Consider the following 20,851-nt stretch of genomic DNA (forward strand, 5'->3'; position numbering starts at 1 on the left):
GTCCCATGGTGGGAAACAATGAAATAGCTTCTTCAGTTCATTCAATTCATCACGACGAATCTCGGTAAAAAGATCTTTACAATTGTCACTGAAAGATATCAACACTAAATCCATTTCTAGGGAAATACGGTAAACATTATTATTCCTTCCAAAGTCTATGGGACGTTGTAATTTAACCATTATCAATATCAGTATTATTTTCTAGGGTATTTCATTCCTCTATATCCTCCTGCTATCATCATCACGCTACAAAATGGCACTACAATATCTTTTTTCCTCAACAAAATCTTCAACTTTAATTCCGAATGACATTCAATCCTATTCAATGATCCTATATAATTTTTATTGTCCAACGAACTTCTCCATTCTTTTGACAATCACTATACGTCTTTCTGAAGCTGCTAATAATCATTTAGCCAATCATGTAGCAGTCTTATAAAAAATAATCACCAAATTCATGAAATTTATAGTCAATATTGAGGATTTGGCGAATTTCTCTGAAAATTATTTTGCTGGTTCTGTTGCAATGGCCCAGCTGGACTGGGTCTTCCTTGTTCACGGTACTGAGGAGGACCAGGTGGTCCGTTAGGAGGACCCGTTGTTCCAGGAGGTCCAGGTACCTTTCCGTAATTGCCTCGCGTCGAACCTTGATAACTGCCATACGCAGAATCGTCACTGCGTCTAGAAATATGCCCGTACATGCTTTCCGGTCTTCTAGAGTTTGCTGCGTTATCAGAGCAGGTGGATATCGTTCCATTCTGATGCTGCTGTTGTTGCTGCTGCTGTTGTTGTGGCTGATGATGATTTTGAGTGGAAGATTGGACATTTGGACCTGATTGTTGAGAATTCTGACTACTCGGAGGAGGAGCTGGAGCTCGACCATATATACTGGACCCCGTAGATACACCATAGATACCATTCTCCCTTGTACTGAGACTCGTGGAAATTCCTCTGATTCCATAAATGCTCTGCGTGCACTGTTGCAGTTGATTCTGCATATTTTGGTTGGTACTGTTATGATTTTGAGAATTTTGATTCTGACCATTTGATCCATTTTGCTGTTGACTGTCTCTTCCTGAATTTGAACCTGTTTGACCTATTCTAATCGGGTATAGACTTTGTGCGGGGGCTAGAGGACCCGGTTTGGGGATCATTAGGCCGTCTCGGGTTCCGGAAGTCGATTTAGCGTATACACTTTGCGAACGATTTAAATTTGCCCTAGTTAAGGGTGGGGATTTACAGTAGAGCGATTTGGTTCCCCCGTAAATGGATTCGACACGTTCTAAGGCTGTCGGAGGCGTACTGTAGATCGAGGAAGATGCTCCAGCAACTGGACGATAGGTTGCATAGGCGTTGGGAAATTTGGGACCCGTTGGTTTGTCCAGATCGTCGTAGGTATCCTCGTCGGATCTCATTGATGAATTATCACCGTCGTCCATATCCCGTGGGTCTCTAGATCGTTTGGGATTTAGAACGTACTCGTGAAGAAGGGCTGCCACTGCGCTTCCGGACAGTGGACCTACCCAGTACACCCAATGGTTGTCCCAACGATTGGTGACGAATGCTGGTCCAAGTGCGCGTGCGGGATTTAAGAATGGACTCTGAAATATAATTAAAAATATTTGTTATAATTTAGTAGTGATTGGTTCATCTATGTTTTTTCTATTTGTATAATTGTTATTCATGTTTGTTTTATATTTTTTAAACTGTGTACGGGACGGAAGTGATACCGAATATTTTTCTGTTTGGAGTGTATTGTACACGCGTTTCGAAGCAGGTGGAACCGAAAGATTGAATTCTTTTTTTCTCTTTTCTTTCTTTCTTTCTTAGTCCTCCCTATTCGACATTTCCTTCTCTGCTGAACTGCAGGTGCTGTTTAAAGACACGAACGTGAGGCTGATTCGAAAGGAATTGAGAGCCGCTTTGGATAGACCGGTTACGGAAAAGAATGCGTACAACGGAAGGTAAAATAAGGAAAAAAAGGACTACTTTCTTAGACCTTCTCATACTAACACGATGTTTTTCTCTTTCATCAACGAGAACTTTGTGCTTTAATCGAAGCTTGGACCGAATGCAGTATATACTTACCGAAACCAAAGTGGCTGCCGTGTAAGCTGCAGCTAATACGCCAGCTGGTTTCGAAGAAACTGACATTGGTAGTATTTTTGAGCATTCTGAGGTAAAATGAGACAGGACAATCAGCACAGAAAGTGCTAATTCTACCAAGAGCCTCTCGATAGGTCCTCCGAGACGACCTACGGAAGTTAAGGTCTGCGTATTGGAAGGTGTAGTCACTCTATAACAAATAAAATTGAGTTACTTAATTATTGAATGCATTATGTAGGTAAGAAGAATTAAATAAACTTAGGTTATAATAGAAAAATGTAAAAATTATCGATCAGTTTTCCAAAATAATTCCTGCGTATGACGTGTCATAGTGTAATATACAATGATTTTCCTATTGAAGGTTACTGTAACAGCGACACCCGGCGTAGAAGCCCCCTGCAGCAGGTCAGTCCCAGTGGTGTAATGTTTATATTAGCCGGTGCATCGTCGAGCCTATGGGCTTCATTCATCGCCCCTCCCCTTCCCCATCGACGTGTTTCTTTTGTATATAACCTCGTTAATTTTCTCAGTTCATACAATCACACGGGGCTACAGACACACGACCTTTTGTGTTTTGTACAGTGACCACAATGGTATTGGACATCAATAAGAATTTCATATTGGTGAATCTCGATTTATAATCACTGCTCATTGATAAAATTAAAATCTTATATTTTATACTTGATGTTTCAAAAATAAAATACTCAACAATTTATCTGCTAAAAAGAAAAATCACAAAATAGTGGAATTTAGGATTTTAATATTTGAAAGTCACTAGGAATGTTGCTTGCTGAATGTTAAGTTTTTTATAAATATGTTTTATAAATATGTTTTAAATAAATATTTTTTATAAATTTGTTTTATAAATTTTTTTAAATAAATATTTTTTGTAAATATGTTTTATAAATATGTTTATGTGATGAACAATCAAGTTCAAAGTATTTGATACACGAGATCAATATTAACAAAAAATTAACAAGGTGAACCTGGAAGTGCAGGATATGATGCAGTTCTGAGGGAGAAATGGATCTAATTTTACCGCTAAATGCATTGAATCCCTGTCCCTCTGAAATTTATCGTCACGTGTATCGGCGAAAATTCTCCCCCGTTTAGAGTGTGATGCAGATAGGAGCTCCCTTTCTTTCTTTCTTTTTCTTGCTCTATTCAGCCTCTTTATGTCGAGAGGCCTCGTGATCGTGTCACGAGAGAGCGAATTGATGAAATCAGAAATGCAGATCATGACGGCACAATTGGGATTAAATGTATCGTCTGTGGTTGAGGGTGGAAACAAGGAAAAAATGAGATCTCGCATCCCTTTTAGAGCAGCCAGAGTGATAAGCGGATTTTTGATCGATCTTTTTTCTTTAGTAGACAATAGTCACATTGGTCATAGCAACTTTTTATGCTGAAGCTAACGTGGGAAGATAATATTCTGTGAGTTTTTTTTTTTAATATCATGATATGATATTATATTATGATATTATATGATATGACATTATTTTTTATATAATCGTAGGTAATTGCTTTTAGAATATACTTCAATATTTAAAACGAGTTTAAAGAGGCCGAAGGGACTTCGTTCCATTTTAATCCCCTTTAAGAGACCCATTTTGGCCCTAGACAGAAAGGGAACACTCTTTGCACCTACTCTTTGCTGTCAGAGTGCGGACTAGCCTCCATTTTCTCTGCTCTAAAAGCCTTCTTGTAACAAAAACCTACAAGTATAGCCTGAAAATATTTCAAGCAATCCTACTTGAACCTTACATTAGAACTAATACTTAGAAAACCAGTAAATCCTTCATTTTCCATCATATACCCTTCCCTTATGATTATCGTTTAAAACTGATCTCTCTTTTTTCACAAGTCCAATATAAAATCTGAATAAAACTCTACGATACTTTTTTGGTCCACCGTCATTCGATATTTCTTAGAAGAGTTTTACAAGGAATGTTCCCATAGCTGACAGTCTTTTTCTCACGTTTTCCGCTCGAGAAGATACGGTCATTCAGCCGCGACTCGTTTCGTCGTTTAATCCTACATGCACTTGACTCGAGAGACCGCGTGCAACCTGTGCCCTATATTCGCATGGGGGTAACCGAACCCCAGAAACACCCTCAAGGATCCAGCGAGGGCTACAACGTTTAAAATAAATTTCAATTCAGAGCCAGAAGGGGTGTGTATCACTTTCACTAGACCTCTGTCGTGTTTAACGAGCTATTGATATCTTCCACCCACCAGAACTCCCCTCTGTAGAGTGGTAAGGATATATACGTATGTAAGCTACGTACTCTAGTCGTTAGCGGCCCCTTTCCTGTCCCCCTTTTTTGACCAGGAAAACCGCCACATGTGTGTGATATGTGTTAAAGCCCAGGCGAGATCTACAGTGATTCCATTCTAAAGTCTTGCCCTATGGGAAAGTTCAGGTGCTCCAGTGGTTGTGGTTAAACCAGAAAATTAGGTTCACGGTGAACTACCGATGTAGGGCGATCGATTGTGGGAAGTTTTGCAAGAAGCTTGACCAGTCTTCCCTTATGGGACAAACTGTATCGAGTGTTACGCCTGATGGAATTGCATTCAGTGAAATTTTATGGTGTATAGAGAAGCAAGTATTTTTAGCATATTTATTCGAAGGTAGCCTGAATACGAGTAATATTTCTTTCATTCTTTACGGTATCCGGGCCAGTTTCCTGTCACCTTCTTTTTAAAAAATTATAGCGAGGAGATGAGACGATTAATTCCAGACATTTTTCTTGAGAACAGTGCAGTTTCCTGCACGAACATCATCGACTATAGAAATCCAAGGCGACAAAGCACAGGAATTCTTTGAAAGGACAAAACAGTTCGAGCCTCAGATTTCTATCCTCCTCGTCGTGAATGGGAAACATGTGAAAAAGGGGCCAGGAAGTGCGTACACCAACGAGGATCCATTGCGACACAATAAACGCTGCTGACCGCGTTTTTCTTGCTTTTATCCTACGTTCGTTCATCAAAGTTTACGTTTCAATCTTTAACGCAAAATTAGAATTCATTCATTGAGAAAAACTTCTATCAATTAGAAAACTCTATACTCTAAATTGTTCCTTTATAAACAGATTCAGTTATGTATAATTAGAAAGGTACGATATTTAATCATCTATTTTAAAATGTTATAAAAAATATCTCCTCCTTAAATTTAAGTATCTAATCTGTGTAAAAGTTTTCTTATTACAATTTTTAAAATTTGTTTAATCGAATGAAACTAATTGCATGTACATATGTTCCTTTAGCCACAAGTGTAAGAACACCAAAGATAATTAACAATGGAGAAAATTTCACCTACCTATATACAACCGATTCACTAGGGCGATTATAATACCCTGGCAGATTCATGGCGGCGATATCTAACAATAAGTTCTAAAAGAATCTTATTGACCTGTTAAGATACGAGAGAGAAAGAAACCATGGCAGCTGGCCTGGAAGATCGTTGCGGATCCTCCTCCTTTATAGAATCCTATATAAATCGTGGACCGTGCCTTTCTACGGAGAAACACGTGCCAGCCACATGTTGCATAAAAGGAATCGTCAGTGGTCCTTTCGAATATCCATAGCGTAAAGTCGCAATCACAAAGGAGCTTCAGAGCCCATAAATGATTCTCTTTCGACCGAAGGATACGAAACAGGGCAGATGTTTTCCGTCTTTATCTCTTCAAACATGTCGAATTCGGTATGTACACGCGTTTCCAAAGGATATGAGATAACAATAGTTGTTTCGTCTTCCGAAGCTTTGGAAAAACTTAGTTAGTCGTTAAAAAACTTTCGATATTTATAGTATCGTCATTTTGATTTAAAAAAAAAATTATTTGTACCAAGATATTATTTAGAATATTTTCAAGTACAAAATTTGTAACTCTAATTAAGGTAGTATAATTTTTAATTCGAATTTCATATGAATTTGCAATGTGAGTAGTATTAACATTCTGCAAAATCTAAATTTTATTGTATTTGCAATAAAGGCTATATTCTAAAGTGTTTGAAGAAACAGTTTTTAAGTCATCTTTTTAGTTTTCTCAATGCGAGAATTGATTGTAAATTTCAATAAATAAAAAAAAAAAAAAAATCTTTTTAGTTGAGAAAGAAATCATGATTGTTCACGCACTCACGTTAAGAAATGGATTTCATGCAGGGCCAACAGGCTGGCTGCGCATGCATCTAATCGCACAACCTACGATCATGGAACGGAACGATTCTTAAGAACGAACACGTGGTTGTGACCATCTGTTAGCATCCTGCTTCGTTCATCCTACCCTAAGTTAGAGCCTTTTCGCCTTGATAGTTCTTTCCTCCTGCACCTAGAAGATCGACACATAAGCATCAATCCTTTCAAGTCTATTTGATTTCTTAAACTCCAAGGTAATCGTACTCATATTTTCAATCTTTCTCCAAAAGAGAAGAAAATGATATATTATAATTATAACACATTTCTAGGACGAATTGAAAGCTGTTTAAATTACATCGTATAACAATAAAGTAATGGACTATTAACTAGAAGAGAGTTATAGAATACAGAAGAATAAAAAATGCACAGAATAGAATAAATCAATAACATAACACAATAAACACAATAACAGAACAGATGAAATCCTCAATCCCGAAAATTAATCCTCATAAAATACCAAAAGCAATTTATATCGAGTTTCTCACAGAAGTTTAAACACTAAGGATCTCAGCTTCTTATCACCTCCACCAACTCTTCATGAAACCACTACAAGGAACACAAGGCGTAAACTTTCCCAGCATGCAATACGCTCAAATATTTAGTTTAGGGGGCGACATCGTTCGCTTTTAGCTGAGAGTCAGAGATTTTAAGAGGTGCGTGAAAGACCGTCACATGTTCCCCGCTTTTTTGCTCGTCATCAGCCGCTCCGAATTTATTTTTACTAACGAAGAGGTATGTTCTTGCGTCGCCTACTTGTCACAGGACACCGTCGACGACTGGAATAACATTTCCACGGAGGAATAACCGTCGCATATGAGTCAAAGTTGTAAAATCTAGAATATCGCGGAGATCGTTTAGGCGGGCCGCTTTGTGTCCTCGGTAAAAGGTGTTCCAAGCAGGTAAAACATTCCTATTGAAACGGTTCTACCTGACCCACCTGGCTTTCACGCTACATTTTCGGCTCGACAACAGTTTCTCCCCATGCATATGGATATCAAAAAAGGACTAGCTACATAAAACCCAGAATCTCCGATAGCTAGATCAAAAATATATCGCGAATAATCTGTACATATATTGAAAAAAAAAATTTTCGTTAATTACACTGATTAGATAAAAAAATTAAAGTATCTTTAATTTATAGTATTCAAGCACGAGTATATCTTTGACAGTTAATAGCGCATATATATATATATTTGATTGGTCGACGAATTATCTTCAAAGAAAATTCGAAGGGAGATCCTAAGTTGGCTGGAAGTATTGAAGAAGGTTCTCGAAATCACAGCTTAAGAACCCAATATCGAAGGCTTTCGAAAAAGCTTGGATATTACTTGTCGACTGTAAATCTCTCCCTTTGGAAGACCGCCTTCATTCGATGAATGATATTTCTCAACCGTAACGTATTTTCTTTGCATGTACGTCAATTCTTTAAAAATACGACGCTCGAAGTCGAGCGATTTATTCTTTATTTTTCATCTTATTTTATTGTATCTTTCATTAAGATAGATTTCAATTCGAGTAATCACATTGCAGTTTCGAACGTGGTCATAGAGCGACGCGACAAGAATTAATTGTTTCGGATTTTGAGACTAAACGTGGCTGGGTGTCATAGATAGTTTTGGAGAACAGGAAACGTGCGACGGGGCTGTTTCTTCGCTGGACATCCGGCTCGCCACGCGTCTGCGTGTGTCTTGCTTGACGTCACAACACACACCTGCTTCCTCACAGCTGTTCCCCAGTCCGTGGTGGCAAACTCCCTTGACAAATAGTTTTATACCACCGCGTCCATCTCCCTTTAGAATTTTTCTTTTTAGAAAAATCTCGGTCGACGTGCTTGGACTATTCCTTTCGTTTCACAAATAAAAAGAGAATTGGATATGTCTTCTTGTAATAATTATTTGACTTTATAAATTATATCGCACATGTGTTTCAAATGCCGTGTGTCAAAAGAACATCAAAACCATCACATCAGGATGTCAAGGGCAAAGAATGTAAAATTACAAAAATAATATTTAACCGTTGTTTTCTACAATTTATTCTTTTTATCAACATTATAAACAGTTTCTCACTTTTCCTGAAAATCTTATCTCAGTGGCGTTACTTTAGAAAAATATGTGCGATATGGTAATTTATTATAAATCTTCATATCCTTTTCTGAAGTTTAAAGCTTACAATCAATTTTTTATGAAGATATATCATGGATCTTTTTCTTTACGTATCTGTACTGTGGAAAAAGTATATAGGAGGATAATGGGAGAATCTTGTAACGTGTTGATGAAACGATACTAAATCCTTTCCGGATAGTTAGACTCGCGATTCTCCCATAATCTCTGGGTCGTGTCAGTTCGGTTTACGATTTATCTGCTCGGCTGCCTGTCCATTTCATTTTTTATTTATATTTCAGGGAAGTATCGCACTGGGAGCTACCAACCCTCTATGAACGCAAGGATACGTGTTTTACAAACGCCATATACACACACACATACATCGATTGATCCAGTCGCAACAGATGCAAGAATTGTGTTATTTCCTTCTTCATCTCTCCCGCTACCGCCTCTTTTTCCTTTGGCTCTCCTTTTTTCTCATTGGGATGCACGTACTCCCCAGAGACATTTCTGGAAGGGATGACGAACCCGACTGGTTAACTAGAGTATTGTTCGATTATTATTTCGGTACATATCGCGCACTTGTTATCTCTTTGTGCGGTCATATGGTGGTCTAAGGGTGATCCCACCGCGGATGACAGATCTGTCGTATGGAATCGTCAGAAGTATCCGTATTCATCCATAATTTCATACTACGTAATATTTCATTCAATCCATACAAGGAATTTTTTACGAAGAATTATTTAAAACATAAATTTTAAATCTAGTTTATACCATCTTAGCTTTCGAGGTTCAATAATCATGGTTATTTCTTTCTCATAGATATTTAATTTTGAAATAGTCACTAAGGGAAAACCTCGTAATTTTTTCAACACGCAGAAAACCTTAACGGATGGATAATGATGTTCAGGGCGTATCTGCGGTGAATCGTACGGGGTGTTCTTACCTTTCCCCGACCACAGAGTATCGATGATGTTCACGAGGGTGTTCAGAAAGTTATTATACAGGGGCACTCTTCTATTCTATGGTTCCCATGGAACAACATCAGGGGTCTGCAACTTCCATGCAACCTGTGCCAACCTGTAATTTCCGGTCGCAGAATGAACAATCCTCAGTTATCTTTTTACATCATTACCAGTTATCATATCATTAATTGCATCTTCATTCATCTTCGTACTATGTATTCCTTTCTATAATTCTTTACGATTTCATCTTTTTAGATATATCAAAGACGACATTCCGAAGAGACAACGACGAAGTAAAGGAATGACAGAAAGAAAAAGTATAAGAAAGAAGAAAGCGAAGAAGACGATGATAAAAGGAGAAAGGGAGGACAATGATCCTCGAGAACGCAGAAAACATCTGCTCTGGCTCCGGATCGCAGCGTGTCCTCCTTCAATGAGAGGCGATTGCGTTGTGAAACTTGTCCCACCTCGGCGCGTATAGGTATTCATTATCCTCGTCTCTGGTGCCTGGTCGATCCTTTTTCCGCACGATCTTTTTTGGTCCATGGAACATCTGCGGCAGCTGCGAGGCGGTGGCCTGCCGCAGCGTACACGGAACGAGGCAGGTGCTTACCTTCGAAGAAGCTTCTCCATCTAGCCCTGCCAATTACGCGTGCCTCTTTCTGCCTCTCCCACTCTCCCCTGTCTCTTCCTCGTCTCCCTTCGTTCGTCTCTTTGCAATTTTTTCACCGATACCCGCTGAATAACCGAGTATAATTAAATAGTCTGAATTATGGTTTCGAAGCGGTCGAATATGTTATAATAATCTATTGAAGTTTTGAGGATTAGATGTTTGCCTTAATAATTACTTGGTGTTGCAAAGAAAAGTTTGATGATGTTCATCTTATACGAAGTTCATGGATCATTGTAATGAAACTTGTACTCTTTGATACTACATCATACATCGTGGAGATACACATAGGAGACATCCATATCTATAATTTCTTGAGAAAAAGCGTACACTTTAAAGTATCATTTCTACGCTTCAGTGAATTTTGAATTATCTTGGATAACCCATGGTAATTCTCAACAAAAGGGAAAGCAATTGTTTTCGGGAAACGAGAAGAAAGAGAAATAATGATCCATGTCTGAACTACATTTTTTATCGTAGTATGTGTTCTCTGTCTCTCTACGATAACGGTCGAAGAAGAGATTTGACATAAGTGATGGTACCTTGGAAGTTCGTCGTCCCCATCTTCATTTTTTTCTCGCCCTCTTGCGACGCGAGATCCTTTAACCACGGGCAAAATCGAGGCACGTGCACCAAGTTGCACACGGCCAATCTCTTTCTTCTCTCCATCCAACCGGAGAGAAAAAAAATATTACAGCAGCGTGTTCGCGCGCTCCTGATCATCGCCTGCTCGCGAAAACTTGCTGCCCCGTTGAATTATAGACTATCCACGCGGGCTTTATAGGTTAATAATAGAGACGTGAATATCGATGAACATATAATAACGACTCGTGAGTACTTATTTTAAAGTACAAGTATAAATCAGCCAGTTCTTACAATTATATAGTTAATAGCCAGCAGCCACGTAAGAAGATATAAAGCATTCTACAGAGCGACACAAAAGTAACGCAATACAATGTCTTAAATACCTGAAAATGATTTGCTATGAAACATGTAGCTTATATTTATATATCTTAATTTGTATATTTTCAGTAACTCCTCTTGTACATCATTTTTATATATAATTCCAATTGAAGTAAGTAAGTAGAAGTTTCTAAGCTGTAACTTTGAATCGTTTCAGATCCAGCGGGCAATTTTATGCTCTGTTCAAGACATACGTACTCGAAAAACAGCACATATAGTAGGAAGGCTTCTCAAGGATTCAGCTAGATATCAAAGAGATTTACAGGAAGAACATAGTTATTTATATTGCATGTTAGCATATGAAGATTACGCAGAAATGTATGTATATGCGTTACTAATCAACCACGATCGACTTATCTCAGGTAGGTTATCGAGAACGCCCTATATACCTTCTCACATTTCTGTTGCCTACTTTAAACAATTTAAATCTTAGTAAAGATTCTAAGAAACGGATGTGTTTATTATTTACGTAAAAGGTGTATAACGGTGGTACCGTTGATTTCAGGGGTTTTTTTAAAAATGGTTAAGACATCTTGAAGGGACGGGAAAGTTTCCGGGGCTCGGCTACGCGGCCTTCTCGGATTCCATATCTAGCAGCTGCCCTCTTGGGGCTCCGTATCTCCGATTTTTTCTACACCCTGCTGCTTTCGTGTGTGTATATAGACACTCGAAGGAAGTTTTTGCTTTGAAAAAAATATTGCGTTCAACCCTTTTCACTCAAAGTGTCAAAATCTATAGACTTCTGAACTATATATTATAGAAGTTGAAAAACTTATTAACTACATTTATTTTAACTACCACATGATAATGATATCATAACAAGAATGCAAAGGGTTCGAAACTGTTTATTGGTTTTGTGAGTTCTTAAAGCAATCACTCACCCATACAGCATCGCAGCTCCGGCTATACCGCCTCCACACTGTGCGGCGATGTACAGAGCAGCTCGGAGGAAGGAGATTCGTCGACACAAAGCGAAAGATAGTGAGACTGCTGGATTCACGTGGCCACCTGCATGATAGACATTTTATTACAAGTTTTATTATAAATTTAGCATATATTTTTTTATACAAGGTAAACGGAACTTATATTTTATATGTTCTATATATATATCAAAACAGAAATTATACAAAATAATATATCTATATCAAAATTGTTAATAATAAAAGTTTATATAAGACTTAAATTAAAATCGAAGCATATTCTTGGAAGGGACACGAATATGTTTTATTTAGATGACAAAACAGACAATAATGAAACAGATTACAAAAGAATTCCAAGATATAAGCCTGAAATACTATATTATATGCCATCTAGGGCACTCTCTCGTACACGTTCTGCTGCACGCGTGGTGTGCTGTGTTTCTATCGGCCACTATAATCGGTTAATGAGCCAATCGAGAATGAAACCATGAGGACCGAGTACAAATGACATGACAGTGTGGATGACAAAAGTTTCTGCCTCCGGTATAATATCGCCCATATCCCGAAAATTGTTTTACAGATGAAAAAGATGTTAAAGTAACAAATTTATTGGATATATTATTTTGAAAATGTGGTACTATCAAAATTAAATATATAAATGACTAGAAATGTACAAAATTACAGGTAATCTTCGAAAATGTATGAATATCATATAACGCAAAACACTTACCACTGATATGACCAAAGATGAAGCAGATCGCCGAAATTGCAAAACCGGATGCTACAGCGGTAGCTAAGACAGAGAGTCCGCTTCCGGAAACTGCGGAGGATGCGGCTGCGCCGGATACAACGAGACTGAAGAGAAAGGTAGCGAAACACTCTACAGCTACTGCTCTCCAGAGTTCCAAACTGCGAGCCTCTATCGACATAGGCGCTTTCTTCTCTGTTAGTTCCATGTTATTTTCCTTCAGGGAAGAAATCCTCGTAAGCAAGGTCACGATGTGACCGTCTAACTCTCTTGAAAACGTTTCCGTGGTCATTTTCCCTACTTAATATTTATTAAATTTTGCAAAGAAACAATGTAAAATAATGTATGGTAGTTTTTTGAGTTCTTTTTAAAGCATTCTTCCTACTCTATCACTTTTAGGATGCACCTATGTGTACGAAGTCACTTATTCCACACTTTCACGTGATGTCGAGTGCTCAATACGATTTGAATGGAGTTCGCGGGAAAATTACGAAGTACCGATACAATGGAAGAGCACGAGATCAAACAAGGGACAACAGTGAAGCCGATGTTGCCGGAATGGCAACGCGCTTTCGAGTGACAAGACGATCGGCGAACAAGTGGGCCCCAGACTGTGCGAGTGCCTCCACCATCGCACCGCCCCCACTCTTCGACCACCGCCAGTGCATCTGTGCCTGAACCCGAGGAAATCGAGAGGCAACCACGCGCAGCTTGTCCCGAAAAAGTACGAAATGATAGAGGGAGGGTGTTCAAGGTAGAATCGAAGTGTTAAGACAGGATGTGGTCAAGATAGTATTTGAAGAGTAATTGTAGTACTTCCAGAGGATTGGGTTCCGTTCAGGTTTCATATTTAACCCTCTAATACTATGCAACTACACAGAATCCCGTTAACAATATGCTGGCGAAATTACACGAAATGGTTCAAAAACATAATTTTATTAGCATAACATAACGATAGAAAATTATTAGAAAACACGAAGAACAGAGTATTATCACCTAAGAAATAAAAATAAAAAATAGAGTATTCCAATGTTCTATTCCATCTTTTCTATTAGAAACATGTTACTTGATAAAAAGTAAATTATATTCTGTTCATAAAATGTAAATTTCTATTTTTCAGTTAAAGTTTTGTAAGGTATGTATTTGTTAAGTTCGTATATTCCTGAAAGACAGGAGTATACTTTAATTGGAGCAATATTTAATTTTACAAGCATGAGTGAACTATTAACATGTACGTAGAACGACAATGAGCATTAAAAAGAATAATTACATTTACCAGGGAGAATGTCTTATTCCCACGAGTTCAAAGACTATTTTAATACCAAAGTTCCCACAAAAAGGGATGCATGCACGACGGGACGCAAACAACGATTATAATAACGTCCATTTAAATCAACTTTATACGGACGCCGGTCCAGGACGGACTGAATGTTGCGTCCAATAAATTTGCATTCACCGCAAACTCTTCAAACTTGAATATCTCGTAAAACATACCAAACTAAACATCTTAAAATATCATAATATCATATCTTTTAGTCAGAAAATATAGGATATCTCATCATTTTGAACTTCAAGAATACATTTTCCTATGTCAAGAAATGATTTATGAAATATTGGAACAAAAACTCAAAATATATTTTATATAACGAACTTTTCTTACTTTGCAATTCGCGACTGACTTCTATTTCACGTTCACTTTTGTTCTCAGAAGTCGACCCCGTCGTGTCAAGCGTGACGATTCCAAGAGGATAGCCGAGAACGAACCAGCGTAATTAAGCCACGCCAGTTCTTTACTGAGACTGTACAAGCATGTAAGTAAAGTTGACCGGGGAATGGGTAATAAATCCAGCAATTGCCGTAAATTGGAGAACTCACGTGAAGGGGGTGACAAAGAGAGCGACAGATAAAAAGCTTTTACTTTGTCGCATCTCTGTCTATAGACGAAGCAATTGCTCCAGCGATGTATGTTCCTAATCTTACAAATACAAATCTTTATATTAATACTTTATTAATTATTATATTAATAATTTTTATTAATATAATATAATTTAAATTAATATAATTAATAATATTATATTAAAATTATTATATTAATAATTTATATTGATCTTAATATTAATTAATTATTATAAAAAATATAAAGATTATTACATAATCTTTATATTAGTGTCATTTATCGATTATTTCCGCGGGAACTAATATCTCCCACCTAGCTCCGGGTAAATCATGAACATATCTCACAATCTGTATCACGTTGTAGCTGTATATTCAATCAGAATATCTTTTTAGGTATATGTGATGTACATGCTGATTATATAAATTTCAGTTCTTAATGGACTATGAAGAGTGCAACAAAAGCAACAAAAGTAACAAAATGACGAAGACCAGCTCGAGGCGATTGTAATCGATAGAGAGATTATTCAACGACGAGAGCAACGGTGGAATCGAGGGGGGAATTGTTGATTATCCCATCATTCATGCCTTGGTATGTTATCAATTTCAATGGTACTCAGCTATGATCTGGTTTTACTTGACAGTTAGTTTCAAAATTAAAGGTATCCAGGAACTACATTGAGACAGAAAATATTATATTTATAATTTATATTAGGAACTTTTTTAGTAAGCTTATTAAGTTGTTTAATGATTAACTATATTTTAATATTTAGAAAGTGACAAAAAATTAATATGAAGTAACGTTCGCAATGAGTATCACTGTTGTAATCTATTATATTTGAGGTAAAATTGCCGGAAGATAAGCGTATCCCTCGCACGAGCCAGTATGACTGAACTGTATATGTACGTGTAGTATGAGTATGAGTATACAACTCATCCGTTCACGCGACGGCATACTTGGACGATCACAGGGATCGTACATCATACTGCTCGATAATTTCACTATATAACAAGTAAGTATTTATTAGCGCGTGGGCAGTCGATTGCAGCACGTATTTGCACGCGAGAGTAACATTACCGTTCAGTAGACTTTGGATGTAACTCCGAGTAGCATTCGTGTTGCAAATAATATTTTCGAAACATACCCAAATTCGCTATTATGTATCACGAAACTGCGAAACTGCAATTCAATCTTATCAGTGAACTTGATTTTGATTAATTTCGCCGATTATTTTCATAAGGTTTCATTCTATGATATCATTTTATATTTATGGTTCGATGGTACATACGTCCATAAACGTATTCAAAACAAAAAAATATAATGAAGTTAACATAAATCTACGAGAAGAAAAGTGTTTAAGGTGAATGATAACGTATCAGTATCGTTGTTACAGGATGCAAAAAATGGATTTCGATGTTTGGTAGTATTAGGAGCGGGAGAAACGATCGTTTTCGAACGTGACAGACTACAGGGTGTTGGCTCACGCGCGTGTCAGTCCTTCGATTTCGTAAGTAGTACACGTGTGTAATAATTACCATATCCCGACCATTTAACCTTTCTTTTTTGTAATCAAAAATTTGTTTCTAATTAGTTTCAGAGGTGGTTTCCTTTCTCCATGCATGTTTTCGAAGAGAATATAAACGTTGGTGAGATTTTACTTTCATTGCGGCTTTCGCTTTTCTCCGCTTCATCAAGAGTTTCCTGAAAGACCGAGTTCCTCGCATTACTGCGTGCCTGTAGAAGTGTCACGTGTGTATACACACTGACAGACCACACCTGCTGTTCCTGGTGAAACACCAATACGCACGCGGGCAAGATGGCCGCATATACTTTATACTCGTCGATTGGACGCGTTTGTTTTTATCTGTGCTTCCTCGCAATTACGGTGTTGTGTCAGGAACAAATACCCCCGGGTAGTCGGTATTACAGTCGCGATGGGGTATATGTGCCTCAAAACGGACCAGATCACCGAACCGACACTTATGTTTACAAAGATAGAAGGTATGGGTACCGTCCTAGTTACTGGGACTCTGTTTACAGAGGACCCACCAGAGCACCAGACAGTCGGTACCTTTACGAGGTAAAATAATACAAATAATACAATTCTCCTACTATCTTTTTTTTTACTAGAGAAATTGCGTGATATCTTTTAAAAAGTAATGACACGTAATGATAAATAAATTTGGTAAAAAATTATAATTACAAAACGATTGTCATTTTTTAAGCATACAACTTCAAGACTCCCTTTACCTGGTATATTGGGTGGTTGGCGAGAAGATCTTCAAGGAAGAAAGAGGTCTGATTCTAAAAATCTACCTATAGATGTTACTGTGACCACAGCTTATGGACAAGTGCAAGGATTTAAAGTTTATTTATATGACGATCCACAAGCAAGGCATAGGCCCTGGAGTTTACCAGTTGAAAGGGTTACAAAGCATGTTAATGTATTCCTCGGTATTCCTTATGCTATGCCACCTATAAAAGAAGGTCGATTTAAACCACCCAAAACTCATAAAGGTTGGCAATTACTGCAAGCTGTTGATTGGGGGCCAGCTTGTCCTCAGCCCAGTGCATATACTGGTGCTACTAAAGGAATCCGTGATGTGGATGAAGACTGTTTATATTTGAATATTTTTACACCAGATATTAGCTCTGGTTTAGCTAAGCTATACCCAGTAATGTTCTATATTCATGGTGGAGAATTTACTCATGGAGCAAGCAATTTGTTTCCAGCTCACATGTTGGCTGCATTTTACGATGTAGTAGTCGTTTCGATTAACTATCGACTAGGAGCTCTGGGATTTCTAAGTACAGGAGATGAGAATAGCCCTGGAAATTATGGAATTTTGGATCAAGCTATGGCATTGAGGTGGGTGTATGATAATATCAGAGCTTTTAATGGTAATCCTGATGCAATAACTCTTTTTGGACCTGGTGCTGGAGCAGCAAGTGCTGGATTATTAATGGTTGCACCTAAAACCAGAGATATGGTATCAAAAGTAATAGCTCAATCAGGTTCTGCATTGGCAGATTGGGCTGTCATAGCAGATAAGTACAGGGCACAGAATACATCTAAATTATATGCAGAATCACTAGGCTGTAGCATAGAAAGCAGCTGGAGATTGGTGCAGTGTTTGAAGAATGGTAGATCCTTTTTTGAACTTGGTAATTCTGAATTAAAGCAACACATTGGAATGTTTCCTTGGGCTCCTGTATTGGATACTAATTTCACAGTACCAAGTGACAATTGGTACGAAGATTGGAGAGAAACAGATTGGCGCTTCTTTGTGGAAACACCTGAAGAAAGCATAAAAAGTCATAAGTTTACAGATAACTTAGCATATATGGCTGGTGTAACAACTCAGGAAGCAGCATTCCTTATATGTATGTAATTCGAAATCTTTGTAATCTTATAAATTTTTACGAATTAATAAACATTTCATTCTTTCTAGATAACAATGCCACATTAGCCAAGAATCAATATATTATAGATGCGGAATCATTCGATCAAAAAATTTGGGAACTTGTTCTCCAATACAACTACACTCTAAATTCTCAAGGAGTTTATGAAGCTATAAAATACATGTACACATATTGGCCAGATCCGACTAATATTACCCACATTCGTGATCAGTATATTAATGTAAGTTGTACGCGATGTATATATAGTTTGACTTTTTAATTATATGTATATTTCTATAATGTTAAATTTTCAGCTCTTGACTGATTTTCACTATGTTGCTCCTTTTGATAAAATAGCAAAAGTTTTGATAGAAAAACGTGTACCTACATATTTGTATGTGCTAAACACAACTGTAGAAGCATTAACATTACCACAGTGGCGAAGTGTTTCTCACAACACAGAACTTCTTTGGCTAACAGGGGCACCTTTCATGGATGTTGGTAAGAATACAATAATTCAGAGTTTTTCATTAACAATATAATTATCAGGTTACTATCTTTTCAGAATTCTTCCCTCAAAAATGGAAGTTGAAGCGTGACATGTGGACAGACAACGATCGCAATATGAGTCACTTTTTCATGAAAGCGTATGCAAATTTTGCAACGTATGGGTAAGTTTATAATTTTATAACTTTATTTTGTGCTTATATTGTTTATAATGTATATATATATTATTATTATAATATTATTTATAATGTACCTTATATCTGTGTAATACATATGTCTTCCTTTTTTAGAAATCCGACACCATCGCAAATTTTGGGTTTGCATTTTGATGTTGCTAAGCCTGGACAATTACGGTATTTGAACATTAATACTACTTACAATAGCTCAATTTTATTGAATTACCGTCAAACTGAAAGTGCCTTTTGGTCTATGTATTTACCAACGGTTATTGGTCGTTTGGTACCTACATATCCTCCAGTTACTGAAGTAAGAACACTATGTACCCCGTTTCATATAATATTATTCAATAATTTTATAAAATATTCTTAATATAAATATTCTATTTATTTATATTTATTATTATAGTATTGGTGGGAGCCAAAAGAACCTCTACAAATTGCCTTTTGGTCTGTTTCCATTGCGTGTCTATTGTTAATTGTGCTTTCCGTAGTATGCTGTATGCTTTGGCGCAATGCCAAAAGGTAAGAAAAGGTAAACAGAACCAACCCCATATGACCACATCATTTAACCGCGTAGTGCACGAGGGTGATGGTTCTGGCTTCATAAACGCTATAGAAATTGCATTCGAAGTTTATACAAGGGAATATAATTAACACAACCTTTAAACATATTTTTCATTAATCTTACCTTTACTTGTAATTCATGCAGCAAAACAAAGGCTGCCAGATTATACGCAGGTAATTAAAATAGTTTTTACATGCAACAGTGTACATAATTCATTGCACAGCTTTAAATATGGACAAGGAACTTCTTGAATTTATTAACAAAAAGAAACAAGTTAATTAGATAGGAAAATCACCATTTTTGGTGATACTACTATGTAGAATTAACTTTTTTATTTTTTAATTATTATTATTAGATAATCACTTTTAGCAGTAATATATTCTTTTACTGTCTTTTTTTTATTCTTGTGTCCAGACAATCTGACCATTACTACAGCGGAGATATCCTCATGGTGCGAGACGACGAACCTTCGGAGGGAATCGAGAATATGACTCGTACTTCGAAGGAGAACATCCACGAGTATCGTGACACACCACCTGTCAGATCTAGGATACCGCGGCAAAATGAATCAAAGCTTCAAGAACGATTGTCGCATAATCGTAAATTTAGTTCTACTCCATCGCTAAGGAGTAATTCCAATATCTCGCTGAAAGATATGCGTTCGGAAGGATTTGTTACCAGTTCACCAAATGGACAACCTAGATTAAGCAAAGCTATAAGCCAGTCCTCATTACCTAAAAGTAAAAGCAAAACACATTTAGTTCAAGGTGTCCCACAAACAGCTGTATGATATCCTTTTTTGAAGTATTATTTTTCTACCTGCAGCTACTTCATTTATTTTTTTGAAGAAAAGCTAGCTTCTGATGTCTAAAAGATGTCTGAAATCAAAAATATAGGTTTTTAAACAATATGTGTTCATATATATGCAAAATGTTTTTTAATATGATTATTTTCAGATATTAAAAAACATTGCACATAGAAAACTGAGGTTACTGTTATAAGACTTGGCTAAACGTTTCGTCCGTCCACGATAATGTTATCGTATTAATATTGCATTGTACATATCGATACACATATTTTATACTTTTTTATGTTAATTTTTATCGTTATAAACATCGGTATACGAAATCTATTTTTTACCGAAAGCCATGCACGCCACGATAGTAATATATGTTATGTAATAATATATCATAATATAATTACTTTGATAACAATTTAATAGTTTAAACAATGTAGAGTGTTTTTATATCGTTTTTTACCATAAAAGTTGCAAATATAATACATGTTAAAATATATTTATGTATTCCGATATTTTTATAGTATTAATAGAAAACACGTGTAGTCGTCGAATCGATCTCACTATTACCGATGTTATGATTTCGATAGTATAAGTCTTTTAATATATTCTAGTATTTTACAGTACCTAATATAGAGATATATTATTATATCTCATGCGAGGAAGTTTATGTATTTTATAGTATATAAGATCTCTATCTTTTACGAAAAAGAATATTATACGTACTATTACAAATGCATTTAAATTAAGAAGTATGAATGTATTGTATTAGAAGAAGAACACCGTTAGATTAAGATCTTTCAATTAAAGAACACCGTGCAAGCAACATACGAGCTTTT

General features: G+C 36.8%; 2 protein-coding genes and 2 long non-coding RNA genes across 10 annotated transcripts; 3 read left to right on the forward strand and 1 right to left on the reverse strand.

Moving 5' to 3' along the window:
• Positions 1-319: 319 nt before the first annotated feature.
• bib (MIP channel family protein big brain) lies at positions 320-13,250 on the reverse strand. The gene is made up of 4 exons (XM_069110315.1): positions 12,652-13,250; positions 11,883-12,009; positions 2,089-2,296; positions 320-1,601 (listed from the first exon to the last, which is right to left on the reverse strand). Exons 1-4 carry the CDS (start codon positions 12,959-12,961, stop codon positions 471-473), a joined length of 1,776 nt encoding a protein of 591 aa, XP_068966416.1. The 5' UTR covers positions 12,962-13,250; the 3' UTR covers positions 320-470.
• Positions 3,066-6,913, forward strand: LOC138178479 (uncharacterized). The gene is made up of 3 exons (XR_011172719.1): positions 3,066-5,809; positions 6,269-6,495; positions 6,571-6,913. It is a non-coding gene; the product is annotated as an uncharacterized LOC138178479 (long non-coding RNA).
• Positions 13,232-15,490, forward strand: LOC138178477 (uncharacterized). 2 transcript variants are annotated; one of them, XR_011172716.1, is made up of 4 exons: positions 13,232-13,423; positions 14,378-14,480; positions 14,959-15,154; positions 15,406-15,490. It is a non-coding gene; the product is annotated as an uncharacterized LOC138178477 (long non-coding RNA). The 2 variants fall into 2 exon arrangements; XR_011172717.1 differs by having other exon boundaries at positions 13,232-13,393.
• On the forward strand, positions 15,490-20,838 carry Gli (carboxyl ester lipase-like protein Gli). Of its 6 annotated transcripts, XM_069110297.1 has the most exons (11): positions 15,490-15,575; positions 15,957-16,070; positions 16,155-16,643; positions 16,789-17,947; positions 18,016-18,206; positions 18,280-18,466; positions 18,531-18,636; positions 18,763-18,958; positions 19,058-19,173; positions 19,361-19,389; positions 19,631-19,852. In XM_069110297.1, the coding sequence occupies exons 3-11, from the start codon at positions 16,380-16,382 to the stop codon at positions 19,705-19,707; spliced, it is 2,325 nt and encodes a 774-aa protein (XP_068966398.1). In that variant the 5' UTR covers positions 15,490-15,575; positions 15,957-16,070; positions 16,155-16,379; the 3' UTR covers positions 19,708-19,852. The 6 variants fall into 6 exon arrangements, with proteins under 6 accessions (XP_068966398.1, XP_068966397.1, XP_068966395.1 ...); XM_069110296.1 differs by lacking the exon at positions 19,361-19,389 and having other exon boundaries at positions 15,957-16,077; positions 16,163-16,643; positions 19,631-20,838; XM_069110294.1 differs by lacking the exon at positions 19,361-19,389 and having other exon boundaries at positions 19,631-20,838.
• Positions 20,839-20,851: the final 13 nt, after the last annotated feature.

Source organism: Bombus flavifrons, chromosome 3, assembly GCF_040668555.2.
Source record: "Bombus flavifrons isolate JBK064 chromosome 3, iyBomFlav1_principal, whole genome shotgun sequence".
Taxonomy (NCBI): Eukaryota; Metazoa; Arthropoda; class Insecta; order Hymenoptera; family Apidae; genus Bombus; species Bombus flavifrons.